This window comes from Ovis canadensis, chromosome 22 (assembly GCF_042477335.2).
Source record: "Ovis canadensis isolate MfBH-ARS-UI-01 breed Bighorn chromosome 22, ARS-UI_OviCan_v2, whole genome shotgun sequence".
Lineage (NCBI taxonomy): Eukaryota > Metazoa > Chordata > Mammalia > Artiodactyla > Bovidae > Ovis > Ovis canadensis.
Genome location: NC_091266.1, coordinates 49,980,348 through 49,997,240, shown reverse-complemented (window position 1 = coordinate 49,997,240; position 16,893 = coordinate 49,980,348). Strand labels below are relative to the sequence as shown.

The 16,893-nt window shown below is 45.1% G+C and overlaps 1 protein-coding gene across 9 annotated transcripts in view; it reads right to left on the bottom strand.

Moving 5' to 3' along the window:
* Positions 1 to 16,893, bottom strand: part of VWA2 (von Willebrand factor A domain containing 2) — a 60,584-nt gene that overhangs the window by 24,612 nt on the left and 19,079 nt on the right. For all 9 annotated transcript variants that reach the window (XM_069567602.1, XM_069567604.1, XM_069567603.1 and 6 more), the window contains 3 exons: positions 15,378 to 15,487; positions 4,875 to 5,069; positions 597 to 730 (listed from right to left, as the gene is read on the bottom strand). In XM_069567602.1, the coding sequence (XP_069423703.1) occupies positions 597 to 730; positions 4,875 to 5,069; positions 15,378 to 15,487 (439 nt within the window). The remainder of the gene's footprint in view (positions 1 to 596; positions 731 to 4,874; positions 5,070 to 15,377; positions 15,488 to 16,893) is intronic.

The window sequence follows — 16,893 nt, the reverse complement described above, 5'->3', positions numbered from 1 at the left end:
CATGCCCAAGACAGGGAAGACAGAGTTAAGCCTCATTCCCCATGGCCCCACTAACCCCTGCCCTCACTCCCTCTTGGCAGAGCACACAGCGGAGGGCCAGCCAGTCTCCGAGCATCTCCTCTGCACAGGCCCCGCCCCTCGCAGCTCTTCCATCGTGTGCACACATGTACCTTTCATACTACATATGTCACTCCAGCTCCTGGAGACCCTGACAAAGCTGACTATGCATACAGGGATCTCACCCCAAGATGAAGCCTCCCTGTGCTGACAGCATGGGGAGCTGGCTCCTTCCTCCTCCCAAGCAGTGGACAGGCACAGGGGGCTCCCCGCCACATCTGGATCTCAAGCCCCGAGCCTCTCGATCCCTCAAAGAATCTTAGGATTCCCAGCCAAAACCCTCACAGGGCCTGACACGGGGAGGCTGAACGAAGCTGAGTGTTCCAGGGCTGAAGCTGCTAGGTCTTGTCCCTCTTCCCCCACTTCCTTAGGGAGCCTCCTGTGTCCTGACTTCTGGCCTTGGGGAACCCTCCCCACCCTCACATCCCACTTCTATATGGGCAAGGCCACTCCTTCCCAGCTGGGAGGCCCATACTCACCTGGAGAGGCAGTGGTGCAGATGGCGGAGCTGCTGAGGGTGCTGAAGAGGCCGTTGGTGGCGTCATCCACCTGCTCGGCCATCAGCACATGCTGCTCCCTTGGATCGCTGGCCAGTGAGTGCAGCTCCTCCCACCTGAGTCCCGGCCGCAGCAGAGAAGTCACAATGGCTCGTTCCCCCACGCTCACCCACCTCCTGCCCACCCATCTCCTAGACCCTGGGCTCTGTGTGGACAGCACCACCACCCACCGAGGCAGGAGCCACCTAGCTGCAACCTCATCCATCTAGGATGCAGGGAAGGTCTAGATGTGAACCACAGAAAGACTGAGGATGCTGAGCTGTGGGTAGTCATGTGTGCATGTTCCAGCAACCCACCAATTTCCTCAGAGGAGAGCCTCCCACTCGAACTGTCAGCCCGTATTTGAGACTTGATCCTAACAGATCTAGTCATCTGGTTTTACAACTTTTAGCTGATGAGAAAAATTTAACCAGAAAGGAAATGAAAGAAAGTGGTTTGTGGTTCTAGGTAATGCCAAGAGAAGCACACACAGGAACAACTAGTAATAGAAAAAAAAAAAAAACCCTGACGATTATAAACCATGGCCGTAAGAACTCAGAGGCCAGCAACGTGAGGCCATGTAGAGGTGGGAACTGGCATAGTTTAACAACCAGAGGGCACTGTCAGTGCCTGGAACAGAAATGATGGGTGGGACGATGACCCTAGGGCATGAAGAAGGGTTAAAGGATGTTGAAAAAACTCTGTCTTTAAGAAGACAAGGTAGTCAGTAACCCATTTAGAATCTTGCCCATCAAAAAGTTCATCAAAATAGACCAAGGTTTGGCAATACAGCAAAACATTGATGGATCTCTAAATCACCTCATGTAAAACTCTGATTCTCCTCTGAAGCCACAGAAACCAGCCATTTTATCCAGTACCTAGGACAGCGCCTGGCAAGAAAGAGGGGCTTCTTAGTTCTAGACTCACAGTAGCTTTGAGTGGGCAGCTCTGCCAGGCCCCCTCACCCTTAGCTCTCCCAGCTCTCAAAGAGACCTTAAAAGCTCCCTGGGTAATCCAGATACTCAGCCAGAGTTAAGACTCCTCAGAGAGTGGGTTTAAAATACACTAAAGACAGGCGGGGAGGGAAGAGTTTGAGCGGCATCAGTCTTGAATCTCACTACAGCGGTTCTCAGACTTTAGTGGCATCAGAATCACTGAGGACCAGAAAAAGCAGAGATTGAGGCTCCCTGCCCCAGAGTTTTGGATTCAATGAGGTGCGGCCTGAGTGTGTGGGTTTCTAACAAGCTCTAAATGATGCTGATGCTGCTGGTCCAAGGAACATACCTGGAGAACCACTGGTCAACAGTGCACCGGCCTTCTACTAGGAGTAGGGGAAGGGGTTAGGTGGGCCTGGGAGCCCACCAGGCTTCCTCAGAGGCTTCCTGTGTCTGAAAAACTCGGGCTTTCAAATCTGAGTGATACCCCCTTTCCTGAGCAACTAGCTTCTTAATTTCTCTACACCAGAAATGCTCGAAGTATGGTCTATGGGACAGCGCAGGTCCCTAAACTTCTCACCCTGATTCAGAATCTCATAAGCATAGATACCAGGCATTTATAAACTAACTGTATGGCTACTTGACAGAGCCATTTATATGTCTGTTGGGTCAATTAATAAGAATTTGAGCTTCTATTTTGACTTTGTTTTTATCTCATTTTTCTGGTAATTCATTTTTTTGTAATTTTTTTTTAAAGCATCAGGGCATAATCCATTAGGGAAAAAAAAAAACTGGACCTTCACCACATATAGTTTGAGAAGCGCTCCTCCAGCTAGCAGCTGGAGAAGAAAGCCCCAGAATGGGCCAGTATTTCCACCTTGTGGGGAGTTCCATCCTCAGTGACAGACCTTGGGCAACTATTATTCATAAGACACTCTGTTGGGCAGGAGAGTGGGCAGGGAGCCATAAAGTAACACCCCTTCTCCTCTCTCAAGGGGTTTATGTTCCTTATATCTGAGAACACAAAAAGAGCCAGCCATAAGGCAGCCTGTGTTTAGTACCAACTTACAATGACAGCAGCAATGGTGGTGGTGCCTGTCATCATCGCACCAGGACACAGCACGATCGGGACAGCCCCATGGTGCCTGCAGCCTCAGTCTCCAGTCTTCCTCTTTCTGACCTGCACTTGCTCGTCCTCGGAGGTCCTCTCTCCCGACACTCTGGTGATCTTATTTAGGCTTTAAACACTATCTGCCGTCTCCATGTCGATGCCTGTCCCTTCTCCTATGTGCCAGACCCTCCCATCCAACTCTCTACTCAGCCTCTCTACTGAGATGGCCAATATGAATCTCAGACCTGCCCTGTCTGAAACAGAATTCCATTTCCCTTCCCAGTCTTTTTCATGTCATTCACGCTGGGGCTCAAGCCAAAATCTTCTATTCTTCTCTCATGCACCCACATCCAACACACCAGTCACACCACTGCTCTGCCTTCCAGCACATCCTAGATCCAGCCATTCCTCTACGGCTCACAGCTGCTGCCCTATGACAAACCACCATTAAACTGCATGTGAGCCGCTCCACTGTCTCCTAGGTTCCCCCACTGCCCCTATCATTGCCTCTCTCTCGGTCCCGTCAGTCTATTCTCTTCTTGGCAGTCAGTGTGATCCCCTAAAAATGTAAGCCAGTTCATGCAATTCTGCTCAAAACCCTCCACAGACTTCCCACACTACTCATTACAAACTTCACAAAGTCTCCAGCCCAGATTCCTGCCCACCTCCTTCCACCTTATTTCTTGTAATTCACCCCTTGCTGGTTGGTCTCCAGCTGCTCTCTGGCTGTCTTGCTGTTTCTGTAAGACACTCAGCTAGCTGCTGCCTCAGGGCCTTTGCACTTGCCATCTGCCTGCCTTGCCTGCTTTTTGTTATGTGGAAGGCTTGTTCCTCACTTCAGTTTCTGCTCAAAAATCAACTCCTTGAGGGAGCCTTACCAGACTCCCCTTATCTAAAATAGCTATCCTCTTGGGAATTCCCTTACAGTCCAGTGTTAGGACTCAGCGCTCTCACTGCTGGTTCAATCCCTGGTTGGGAAACTAAAATCCCAAAAGCTGCATGGTGTGCCCTACCCACACCCCACCCCCACCCCCACCCACACAAAATAGCCATCCTCTCTACTCCCATCATTCTGTAACCTCTTATCTATGTTATTTTTCTTCTCTGCATTTTATGTCCACCTGAAATTACTTATTTATTCACTCACTTGTTTGTTATCTAGTTCCTTTCCTAGAATGAAGTTCCATGAAGGCAAGGACTTTGTATAATATTATTGTCTCTGTATCCTGAGAACCTAGAATAGCATCTGGCACGAGGAAGACAGCCTATACTTATTGAGAGAATAAGAAAAGTACAGCAGGCTTTCCAGATCCATAGGTTCCACACCCACAGATTCAGCTCACTGTGGCTTCTGTGCTATGTTTATGATCTACGGATATGGGAGGGCTAAATAAAGGACTTGAACATCCGTGGACTGTGGTGTCCTGGGGCAGGGAGTTGGCTCTGGAATGGCAGTACTAAAATGAATAGAGATGTCTGTGTACAGGCACAGTGCCAGGACCAGAGTCACTTCACTTGATACCCACAACAACTAGATGTTCACAGAGCTCATCTCCATTTTTAAGGCTAAGAATATACCCCTCCCCCCCCACCAGGAAGGCAGATTTCAGCACCTAGAGAAACATGTTGGAGAAGAGGGGAGCCAGACACAGACCAGGCTCAGGCTCACCAGAACACTTTCTTGGATTATTCAACTTGAAACTGGAGAAATGAGTCTTTTGTCTCCAGGATGGAGCTGGGAAGATGGGACCTGGGGCGCTGCCTGCACCCACAGTCCCAGCTTCCTGAGAAAGCCGGGCTGAGAGAACAGCAGAGACAATTGGATGGGGGACAGAAAGAGTCTAAAAGGCAGCAAAATCCTTAACTCCTGCTGACCCCGAGAAACCCCTGACCCACTGGTGCAGTTATATGAGTCCATGAATTTCCATTTCTGCCCAGATACGTTGGAGTCAAGTTTCTGACACCTGAAACCAAGTGTTCAGACTAAAGACAATGCAAACTCTCAGACTTCCAAAGAGTTGGAGTTCCCTGTGTGCCAGCAACAATGCAGCAAAGTGAGGGAAAGACAGGTCCCCGAAGATCCAGGATGGTTTTCCCAGCTCCCCTCTCTGCCCATGGCTGTAAAGCCCGCCAGGCTGACCCAGAGGGCTGACCCAGTACAACCAAATCTCTTACCTTGGGAAGCGGATGCCCACCGAGAACACAGTGACGCCCCTCTGCTTGAGCTGTTTGGCGGGCAGGGCCACGTGCCCTTGGGACCTTCCGTCAGTGACAATGATGAGGATCTGGGGCACAGAGGCATTTCTGCCCCCTGGGAATCCTTTGTGCAGAAGGTATTTCAGAGCAAGGCTTGTCTCTGTGCGCCCTCCTCTGAGTTCACCCAGAAGGAAAAAAAAAGGAAGAAAGTGCCAGAGATCCAGGGGTGAAGTTGGAATGAGAACCTGAGACAACAGCCACCTTCTCCCAGCAGAGGTTTAAAGGGACAATTCCCACATGACCTGTGCACTCTCTCACCAGCTAAACCACAGTGATGGAGCTTCCCAGGTGGCACCAGTGGTAAAGAATCCGCCTGCCCGTGCAGGAGATGCAAGAGGTGCGGGTTTGATCCTTGGGTTGGGAAGATCCCCCTGGAGAAGGAAATGGCAACCCACTCCAGTATTCTTGCCTGGAGAATTCCACAGACAGAGGGGCCTGGTGGGCTACAGTCCATGGGGTCGCAAAGAGTCAGACACAACTGAGCAACTGAGCACACACACAGTGTTAAATGCATATAGTAAGGGGGAAAAAGACAGAGAGAGAAAGATCTAAACCACAGTGACGAAGAAAAATGAATTTTTCCCCTGGACTTAGTACTCAGTCTGCACATGTGTTGTATTATATAACAATGTTATTCATGTATGCTTTCTCTCCCCATGATGGCTCCAGGGCACGATTCTCATCTTTTTGTCTAACACCCACCTCCTATCTCCCCATCCCTGAAGCCTTCTTGTTACAGCTCAGCACGTCCTTGGGAAAGCAGGTAACTGAGCTTGGTAAGGATTTCTGAGCATGAATGGCGGGGCTTTGATGCAAGGGTCATTTTCAAGATCAAGCCTCTGTGTCTCACTTCCAGGTTCAGGGTTGGGCGTTGGGAGGTTGAACTGTTTGACTACTTTCAGAGCAGGGCAGGTGACTATGGTCTCATCTCACCGGAGGCTAAGACTCTCCATTCCTCACAGTCCAGTTATGGAGATTGTTGGCTCAGCTTGGAATCCCAGCACAGAATCCCTACTAAATTTCACCATAGGAGGCTTGTGCCCACATCCACAGAGGGTGAACTGCCAGCTCTGGGTGTCACCTAGGTAGAAAATAATGACTTACTACAATAGATTTTGGGCAAAGCCTTTCAGTGGATGGTAATAGATGAGGAATCCTCTGCTCAGAGACCAGTAATACTAACTGCTAATATTTACTGTTCACCTTATGTGCCAAGCACCACTAAGCGTGTGTATAAAGGTGCTTGGCTCATGTAATTCTCACCATAGCTCTGAGACAGGAGAGTTCAGAGAAGGGCCTTAGCTAAAGTGGGTGGTGGAGGCAGGACTTGAACCCAGAACTTCCAGAGTCCAAGTTCTTACCATCGCATTATACAACTTGCCTCTCCCCGGTTAGTGGAGGTCAGAACTGCAGTTTAAACTCAGTCAGGCTGATTTCTGGAGAAAGCAATGGCACCCCACTCCAGTACTCTTGCTTGGAAAATCCGATGAACAGAGGAGCCTGGTAGGTTGCAGTCCATGGGATTGCTAAGAGTCGGACATGGCTGAGCAACTTCACTTTCACTTTTCACTTTCATGCATTGGAGAAGGAAATGGCAGCCCACTCCAGTGTTCTTGCCTGGAGAATCCCAGGGATGGGGGAGCCTGGTGGGCTGCCGTCTATGGGGTCGTGCAGGGTGGGCCACGACTGAAGTGACTTGGCAGCAGCAGGCTGATTTCAAAGCCAACGGTTATTCCTTTGAGGGGGTTGGCAAATTAAAGCCTCGGGGCAAATGGGCACAGAAAACGGGTGCCCACTCATTTATGTGCTATCTACACAGAGCATGTGGCCAGCAAAGCATTAAAATATTTACTGTATGGCTCTTTGATGAAAAGGTTTGCTGACCCTGACTGTACTACTGCCCAAACGGTCACAAAACATTTCTCACTGAAAGCCAGGAGCTCCCTGTGGCTTCCCCTGGTGGTGATTCCCACAAGCCTCTGGCTGTGACCCTGCAGCCTTACTTTCTCAGCCAGCCTCAGCTTTCTCTCCTGAAAACATGCCTTTCCTCTGTCATCCATCTAACCATCACTTCTTTTCCTGTGGGTTTAGTACTTCCAGTTCAGTCGCTCAGTCGTGTCCGACTCTTTGCGACCCCATGAATCGCAGCACGCCAGGCCTCCCTGTCCATCACCAACTCCTGGAGTTCACTCAGACTCACGTCCATCGAGTCCATGATGCCATCCAGCCATCTCATCCTCTGTCATCCCCTTCTCCTCCTGCCCCTTATCCCTCCCAGCATCAAAGTCTTTTCCAGTGAGTCAACTCTTCTCATGAGGTGGCCAAAGTACTGGAGTTTCAGCTTTAGCATCATTCCTTCCAAAGAAATCCCAGGGCTGATCTTCAGAATGGACTGGTTGGATCTCCTTGCAGTCCAAGGGACTCTCAACAGTCTTCTCCAACACCACAGTTCAAACGCATCAATTCTTTGGCGCTTAGCTTTCTTTGGAGAAAAGTTGACTCACTGGAAAAGACTTTGATGCTGGGAGGGATTAGGGGCAGGAGGAGAAGGGGACAACAAAGGATGAGATGGCTGGATGGCATCATGGACTCGATGGATGTGAGTCTGAGTGAACTCCGGGAGTTGGTGATGGACAGGGAGGCCTGGCGTGCTGCGATTCATGGGGTCGCAAAGAGTCGGACACGACTGAGCAACTGAACTGAAAGTACTAAATCCACAGGAAAAGAAGTGATGGTTAGATGGTTGATTTTCGGAGTGGGTCTGGGCCCCCTCTTCAGAGTCACCAGCCTATGGCCAGAGAGAAATTAAATTTCAAGGACAGGAGGGCCCAGGTCACTACTCCATTGGCCTCTGTGGTGTCCACCCTCCACATCGCTCAGCACACAAATGCCCGCGCCAGTCACCCTCTCCTGCGCCTGACCCACTGACTCCAGCCTATCAAGCTCTGACCCCCAGCAAGTGAGAAGAAACCCTGCTGCCTCCACTTTCCTTATTTCTTGGAGCGTTCCTCACTGAGTCTGTTCTCAGCTCAGCATCTGGCTCCAGAACTAGAGGTCTGACTCCCAAATCTAATGTTTTGCTAATTTCTCTCCAATGGGACTCAACTAGGTAGAAAATGAAGGTTCACAGATAGACTGCTGTTTATGAGAGCAACACACAGACTGATCAAGAACAAGGACACAGATACTAAGTCCTGTGGTATACTGACCAGCTAAACTCGGCAAAGTTACATAGCCTGAGATTCCTGTCAAACTTGCTAAAGTAGGGAAAGTAACAGTACTGTTTGAGGGTTAAATGCCTCCTGGTACCTAGTAAGCACTCCATCACTGGTCATTATAATGACCACCTAGCAGTCTATCCCAAGTTTATCTTTTGAGTTCATCTCAAATTCTAGCAAGCACGAAAGTCCCTCAGGCAACTTAATAATGTGGAATCTCAGATTCCATCTTCTCAGAGTCCAAACTGGTAGATGTGCAACCAGGCCTGAGAATCTGCATTTTAAACCTGCCTCCCTTCCACCACTCGCCATGATTCTGATGCAGGTAGTGCCTGGAACAGACTTCAAAAAATAATTCATAAGAACATTCACTGAAGGCACCGGGATGTTGATCACAGGAGTTTTTGTTATTGTTGGTTTTGGCAGTGGATAAAAATCCTGGAATCTAGCTAAATGTGTTCTTTTAGGGCAGTGGTTCCCAACCTTTTTGGCACCAGGGACCAGTTTCGTGGAAGAGAATTTTTCCATGAACTGAGGCTGGGGGGTGGGGGGATGGTTTCATGATGATTCTCATAAGGAGAATGCAACCTAGAACCCGCATGCGCAGTTCACAGTAGGGTTCACACTCCTGAGAGAATCTCTCGCACCTGATGATCTGACAGGGGGTGGATCGCAGGTGGCAATGTGAGTGATGGGCAGTGGCTGTAACTACAGATGAAGCTTGACCGTCACTCACCTCCTGCTGTGTGTTCCAGTTCCTAACAGGCCACAGACGAGTACTCGTCCATGACCAGGGGTGGGGCAACCCTGTTTTAGCAACTAATTTACTACATTATAACAGCCAAGTTCACTGGTTTGTTATATAACCATAAAAGGGCTCAACATGGGAAATAATGCAGTTTTATGAAAAAAATACACAAATAATATTTTTTTAAGTTTTATAATTTTATCTCTTGTAAAAACTATGTTTAAATATTAATGTAGCTTGAAATAAGCTACAGCTGCTATAAAAGGCTTTGTGCTAAAGTAATGTGGTGAGTGCTATTTCTGTAGAGCTATTTAAACATACTACAACTCTGATAAAGCTACAGATGGGGTCCAAAAAAATTAAATCACAGAAAACTCAGAGTTGTGTAATTATGAAATTAATCAGATGATGGAACAGACTTGCACAGTCCCCCTGGCCAGAGTTCTAAACATTCGAAGGCCAATTTCTGGCTGTGATTTTCTGATTTTAGGTTATCATGAGGTACAACATTTCCCAAAGTTATCACAAAACAGCAATAAGGTGATTGTCATAGTGGTTTCTTAGCCATTTCAAGACACACTTTTAGGGGACTGCCTTGGTCTGAAAGGCAAGTATTCTGGGTTTTGGGCATAGCTGTGCTCAGCAGTGCAGAATTTCAAACTCCACTGAAGAAAAAGGGTAAAGTGCCCTGGGGAGGTCATCACTCCCAGTCAGCCAGCATTCCTCTGTTCTGAATAATAAGAGTGTCTCAACATTCAGTGTCCTCAGTGACCCTGCAACCTTCGCCAAAAATCCAGTTACTGCCTCCTGTCCTGGTTGGTCGTCTTACAGTCATCCTGGGATACAGAAGTGCTAACTATTCACATCCCCAAAGAGTTTACCTTGTTCAGACATGTAAAAAGGCATCTTTCTCACCCCAGTGTCTTCATCTGGCACATTCTCAATGTGTCTCTGCATGTCATGGGTCATGAATGACAGCCCTTAGGTATGACTTTCAACACAGCTAACAAGAGGCTCAACTAAGTGTTAAGAGGTAGAGGCTGAGGAGAGGGCAAGGAGAGGCGAGAAAGGACAGTTCCATGGGGCCTATTGGATGAGCAGTGTGATTCTGTGGTCCTGGCCAAGTTGCCTGCTCCTTCTCAACCTCAGTATCCTCCTCCATAAAATAAGGGGCTGGGAGAGGTACACAGTGACCTCTATAAAGTGCCTTTTGGTACCAGTCCCTGCAACTGGCATAACTTTTCACATGAGAGCAGGGCTGAGTCATTTGAGTCCAAGTCCATCAACAACAACAACAAAAAACTCTGAAACCTACTAAAAAAGATATTCTATATCCAAAGACAAAGAAGAAGCCACAGCGAGATGGTAGGAAAAGTGCAATCATGATAAAATCAAATCCCACACCCACTGGGTGAGAGACTCACGAACTGAAAAATAATTATATTATAGAGGATGTCCCACTGGAGTCAAAGTTCTGAGCTGCATGTTAGACTCCCCAGCCTGGGGGTTTGGCATCAGGAGGAGGAGACTCAAGAGTATCTGGCTTTGAAGGCCAGCAGCATTTAATTGCAGACTGCCACAGAACTGGGGGAAACAGACACTCCACTCTTAGAGGGTGCACACAAGGTTTCATACCAGATCCCAGGGACAAAATCTGTGACCTCCTAAGAGCCTGGGCCAGACCTACCAGATGGTATTGGAGGGTTTCCAGCAGAGGTGGGGGTAATTACTTTAAACATAAATAGATTAAATGCTCCAACCATTAGATACAAACAGGCTGAAGGGATACGAAACCAAGGCCTATATGTATGCTGTCTATAAGAGACTGACTTCAGATCTAGGGATACATACAGACTGAAAGTCAGGGATGGAAAAAAGTATTTCATGCAAATGGAAATCAAAAGAAAGCCACTGTAGCAATACTCATATCAGACAAAGTGGACTTTAAAATAAAGAGCACTGTAAGAGACATAGAAGGACACTACATAATAATCAAGGGATCAACCCAAGAAGAAGATATAAGTATCATAAATATATATGCACCCAACATAGGAACACCTCAATATATAATACTAACATCTATAAAAGGATAAATTGACAGTGACAAAAATAATGGGGGACTTTAATACCCCAGTTTCATCAATGGACACCACATCATCCAGACATAAAATCAATAAGGAAACACAGGCCTCAAATGACACATTAGGCCAAATGGACTTAATTGATACTTATAGAGCATTACATCCAAAAGCAGCAGAATACACATTATTTTTAACTGCATATGGAATATTCTCCAGGATTGATCACATGCTGGGCCACAAAGTAAGCCTTGGTAAATTTTCTTATATCAAGCATCTTTTCCATCCACAATGCTATGAGATTAGAAATCAACTACAAGGAAAAAAAAACTGTAAAAAACATAAACACATGGAGGCTAAAGAATATGCTATCAAACAAAAACATGGATCCCTAAAGAAATACAAGAGGAAACCAAAAAATACCCAGAGACAAATGAAAGTATGATGATCCAAAACCTATGGGACACAGCAAAAGCAGTTCTAAGAAAGAAGTTTATAGCAATATAATCTTACCTCAGGAAATAAGAAAAATCCCAAATAAACAACCTAACCTCACACCTAAAGCAACTAGAGAGAAAAGAACTAACAAAACCCAAAGTTAGTAGGGGAAAGAAATCATAAAGATCAGAGCGGAAATAAATGAAACTGAGACAAAGAACACAACAGAAAAGACCAATGAAACTCAAAGTTGTTTCTTTGAAAAGAAAATTGATAAACCTTTAGCCAGACTCATCAAGAGAAAAAAAGGGGGGGAGTGGGCTCAAATCAATAAAATTAGAAATGAAAAAAGAGAAGTTACAACTGATGCCACAGAAACACAAAGGCTTGTAAGAGACATATACAAGCAGCTACATGCCAATAAAATGGGCAATCTAGAAGGAATGGACACATTCTTAGAGAGATCAATCTCCCAAGACTGAGTCATAAAAAACAAGAAAATATGAACAGACAAATAACAAGTAATGAAGTTGAAACTATGGTTTAAAAACTCCCAACAGACAAAAGTCCAGGACCAGACGACTTCACAGGTGAATGCTGTCAAACATTTAGAGAAGAGTTAACACCTATCTTTCTGAAACTCAGCCAAAAAAAATTTCAGAGGAAGGAACACTCCCAAACTCATTCTATGAGGCCACTATCCCACTGACACCAAAACCAGACAAAGATACCACAAAAAAAGAAAATCACAGGCCAATATCACTGATGAACATAGGCATCAAAATCCTCCACAAAATACCAGCAAACTGAATCCAGCAATACATTAAAAGGATCATATACCACGATCAAGTGGGATCTAGTGCAGGGATGGAAGGATTTTCAATATTCTCAAATCAATCAATGTGATGCACCACTTTAACAAATTGAAAAATAAAAACCATATTATCTCAATAGATGTAGAATTTAACATCCATTTATGATGAAAAATTTAACACCCATTTATGATGAAAACTCTCCAGAAAGTGGGCATAGAGGAGACTTACCTCAACATAATAAGGGCTGTATATGACAAACTTACAGCCAACATCATAGTCAATGGTAAAAAACTGAAAGCATTTCCTCTAAGGTCAGGGACAAGACAAGGATGTCCACTTTCACCACTTTTATTCAGCATAGTTTTGGAAGTTCTAGCCATGGCAATCAGAGAAGAAAAAGAAGAGGAATCCAAATTGGAAAAGAAGAATAAAACTGTCACTGTTTGTAGATGATACAATATTATACATTGAAAATTCTAAAGATGCTACAGAAAACTACTAGATCTCATCAATGAATTTGTAAAGTTGCAGAATTAATACACAAAAACCTGTTGCGTTTCTATACACTAACAATGAAAGATGAGAAACAGAAATTAAAAAAACAACCCCATTTACCGTCACATCGAAATTAATAAAATACTTAGGAACAAACCTACCTAAGGAGGCAAAAGACTTGGATTCTGTAAACTATAAGACACTGATGAAAGAAAAAAAAAATTGACACAAACAGATGGAAAGATATAACATGTCCTTGGATGGGAAGAATCAATAGAATCAATATTAATCAAGAACCAATATAATCAAAATGACTATATTACTCAAGGCAATCTACATATTCAATGCAATTCAAATTCAATGCAATTCAAGTTACTTTTGGCATTTTTTACAGAACTAGAACAACAAAAAAAAATTTTGAATGGAGACACAAAAGACCCAAAATAGCCAAAACAATCTTGAGAAAAAAAAAATGACACTAGAGGAGTCAGGCTCCCTGACTTCAGACTGTACTACAAAGCTACAGTAATCAAAAGAGTATGGTACTGGCATAAAAACAGAAATATAGATCAATGGAACAGAATAGAAAGCCCAGAAATAAATCTGTGGTCAATTTATTTATGATAAAGGAGTTAAGACTATACAATGGAGAAGAGACAGTCTTTTCAATAAATGGTGCTGAGAAAACTGGACAGCTACATGTAAATTATATGTACATGAAGATACATGAAAATTTCATGAAAGCTTTCTAATATCATGAAAGCTACACGAAATGAGAACATTCTCTAACACTGTACACAAAAATAAACTCAAAATGGTCAAAAAGACCTAAATGTAACATTGAATACAATAAAACTCTTCAGAGGAAAACATAGGCAGAACTCTCTTTGGTATAAATTGCAGCAATATCTTTTTTGACCCACATAAAACAAATATAAACAAATGGTACCTAATTAAACACTAAAGCTTTTCCATAGCAAAGGAAACTATAAAGAAAATGAAAAGACAACTCATAGAATGGGAGCAAATATTTGCAAACTGCAACAAACAAGGCGTAAATTACCAAAATTTATAAAAAGCTCATGCAGCTCAAATTAAAAAAAAAAACAATCCAATATAAAAAACGGGCAGAAGATCTAAAGGGACATTTCTCTGAAGAAATTTGAAATATATAAAAAAAAGTATTTAAAATATATAATCAACAAAGACCTACTGTATAGCACAGGGAACTCTGCTCAATATTCTACAATAACCTAAATGAGAACAGAATCTGAAAAAGAATAGACACATTTATGATTGAATCACTTTGCTGTATACCTGAAACTAACATGACATTGCAAATCAACTACAGTCCAATATAAAATAAGTTTTTAAAATAAGAGTCACTGGAGGTCTCTGGGACCTGTAGGATCCCCGGAGGTCTTTCCGTTCCCAGTGTGGGTATTCTGGCTTATTGAGAGCCCTGGGGACTTACAGGCCTGAGAGTGATGAACCGACCTCAGAGCTCAGGCCTTTGCAAGTGGAGGTGACAGGTGTACCTGGATGGGACCATGGACTTGAACAAGATTCAGTAGACACTAGGGCGAGGGCAGCAAAGACCAAAAAAGATTCAGAGATCAAAGTAGCAAGTGGCCAATAAAGACATTCTTCTGTGAGGGCTTATGAAGAACACTGAATATGTGTATGCATATATATGTGTGTGTGAATAACACACGTTTATATCCATATAGCCATATATGCATAATGCACATACATAAATTATACATATTTTATATATACATAAAAATATACATAAAATATATACATATATGTATGTACATATACACACATCAGCTGACTAAAATCATGGTGTGGCTAAAATCATGACCCATCTCGTGTGTGTGTGTGTGTGTGTGTGTGTGTGTGTGTGTGCAAACTCACTTCAGTCATGTCCAACTCTTTGCAACCCTATGGACTGTAGTCCACCAGGCTCCTCTGTCCAGGGCATTCTCCAGGCAAGAATACTAGAGTGGGTTTCCATGCTTTCCTCTAGGGTATCTTCCCAACCCAGGGATCGAACCTGCATCTCTTGTGTCTCCTGCATTGATAGGCAGGTTCTTTACCATTGGCACCACCTGGGAAGTCCATGACCCACTACATATATATATTTATAGAATGTGTATGAGCACATAAAGAGCCAGTCATCATTCTTAAAGTGCTTTCAGTAACAGAAGAGTGCTAACTCTTTTTAGGTCACAAAAATGAGGCTCCAAGAAGTGTGGTGAGTCATCCTGTCTCAGCAGGGAGAGAACCGGGAGAAGGACCCAGGATTCTTCCCACCACCTCATGCTCTTAATCTGTCCTCACCCTCACTAGACCTTTCTCCCAGCTGACAACCACACACAACAGAAGCAAATACTTCCTTTTTTTTTTTTCTTAACTTGCATTTAAGTTCCCACCTTAGACATTATGTAATAAGAGGCAGCTTTGAGCAGGGAATTCTTACTACCCACTGTGCACCCCTTGGCTTCTGGAAGCTGGGCCACAGCCCTCTCTTTCTCTGTGAAGTCAAGAGTAGGCACAACCCTTCAAGGGCAATTCTGAGAGCAGCTAGCATTGCTCTAATTGCAGCAGTATCTGATTGTACTTACTTGAAAACCATCCTCTTGATTTTTGCCTTCACTTCCTGTTGGGTTGAAAAGGCATCCAAGGGGAATTCCAGACGAGGGGCGGAACTGAACTGGACGGCTCCCACCCTGACCTGCAGTGGGAGACAGAGGGCCCACGGGCTGAGAGCGGGATCAAGTCACAAACATCCCTGACAGAAGGGACGAGAAAGGTTAATGACCCTGCCTCCTGCCCACTTGCAAATACCAGTGCTGGTGTTTCTGTGATCTCCCGGAAAGAAAGTTCCAAAGACAGGGAGGAGAATTTGGAAGGAGACAGTCAAACATGCCTGTGCTCAGCACTGACCACCACCAATTCGACCCTCATTTTGACAGCTCTCTGGGTGGAGTTTTGAGCACTTTAGGGTCTCTGCTCACACTTACTATCTCCAGGTGTAGGCACTCTTTTAAGCCTTCTCAACACATTTCATTTAATCCACAGAGGCGCTATTCATACCCATAATTACTGCCGGAGAAACTAGAGGATACAGACCTGGCCCAGGGCTAGAAAGAAAAGAACATGGCCATTGGACTTGGTGCCTATGAACTTCATCAAGCCTGTTATATATAGACTGTCTCCTCAGTAGCCAGCACAGGCTTCCAGCAAAACTCCCAACCAGAAGTTAATCACAGCCACCATCAACTGGTGGCCCATCATTAATCACAGCCACTGCACACCCATCCCTGGTTGAGGAGGGGGCACCCTTCCAGGCCTCCTCCTGCTAAACTAGGGGAAGGCCAGATCTCCAAGCCAGAGTAAGACTGGGGGCCAAGCAATTCCCTAATGTGAGACAAGCACTACTGGAGCTGAAGTTCCTCTGTAGCAGAGGAAGCGAGAGCCATCGGCGATTCCTGATTCTGCATCCTCGTTCAGAAGGCCACAGGAGAAAATCCAACGCCTTGCAAAACAGGAGAAGGGAAACTGTGAGTAAAGTCATTCTCTGGACTCTTAAGATTAGTGTGTCAAGCAGAGAAGGGTTTAAACATTTAAGTTTCCTCTTGAGGGCCTAACCCCTGCACCTAGTCGCTGGCTCTCTCAAGTCCTGGAGAAACTACATTTTCAGTTACTCATCTCACAATGCATTCTGGCCAAGACTGCAGACGGGCCAAGTGATTCATAATTAAACAACGATGCTGACTTTTTCTTGCTATGTGAATTCCTTCACTGCTGATCCCTTAGCAGGCCTGGTGCTTGGGAGCCGATCAAAGCACTTGGCCAGCTGCATCTGCTTGCAGGGAGCACAGCCCATCAACTTTCCTCCCACCAGAAGTTCTGAGGAGGAGATGCTGGGAATCTTAAGCAGGAAGAAATACAAGTCTTGGGTTAGGGTTAGACAAGTCTTGGGTGGGCATGTGGGATGGACACAGGAAAGCCTAGTAGTAGAGAACCTCAGGAAGGAGTTTCTGAGAAGTGACCCTTTTTCTCTCGAATTTAGCACATGATAAACCATTAGGCATCCGGTCCCATCACTCCATGGGAAATAGATGGGGAAACAGCATC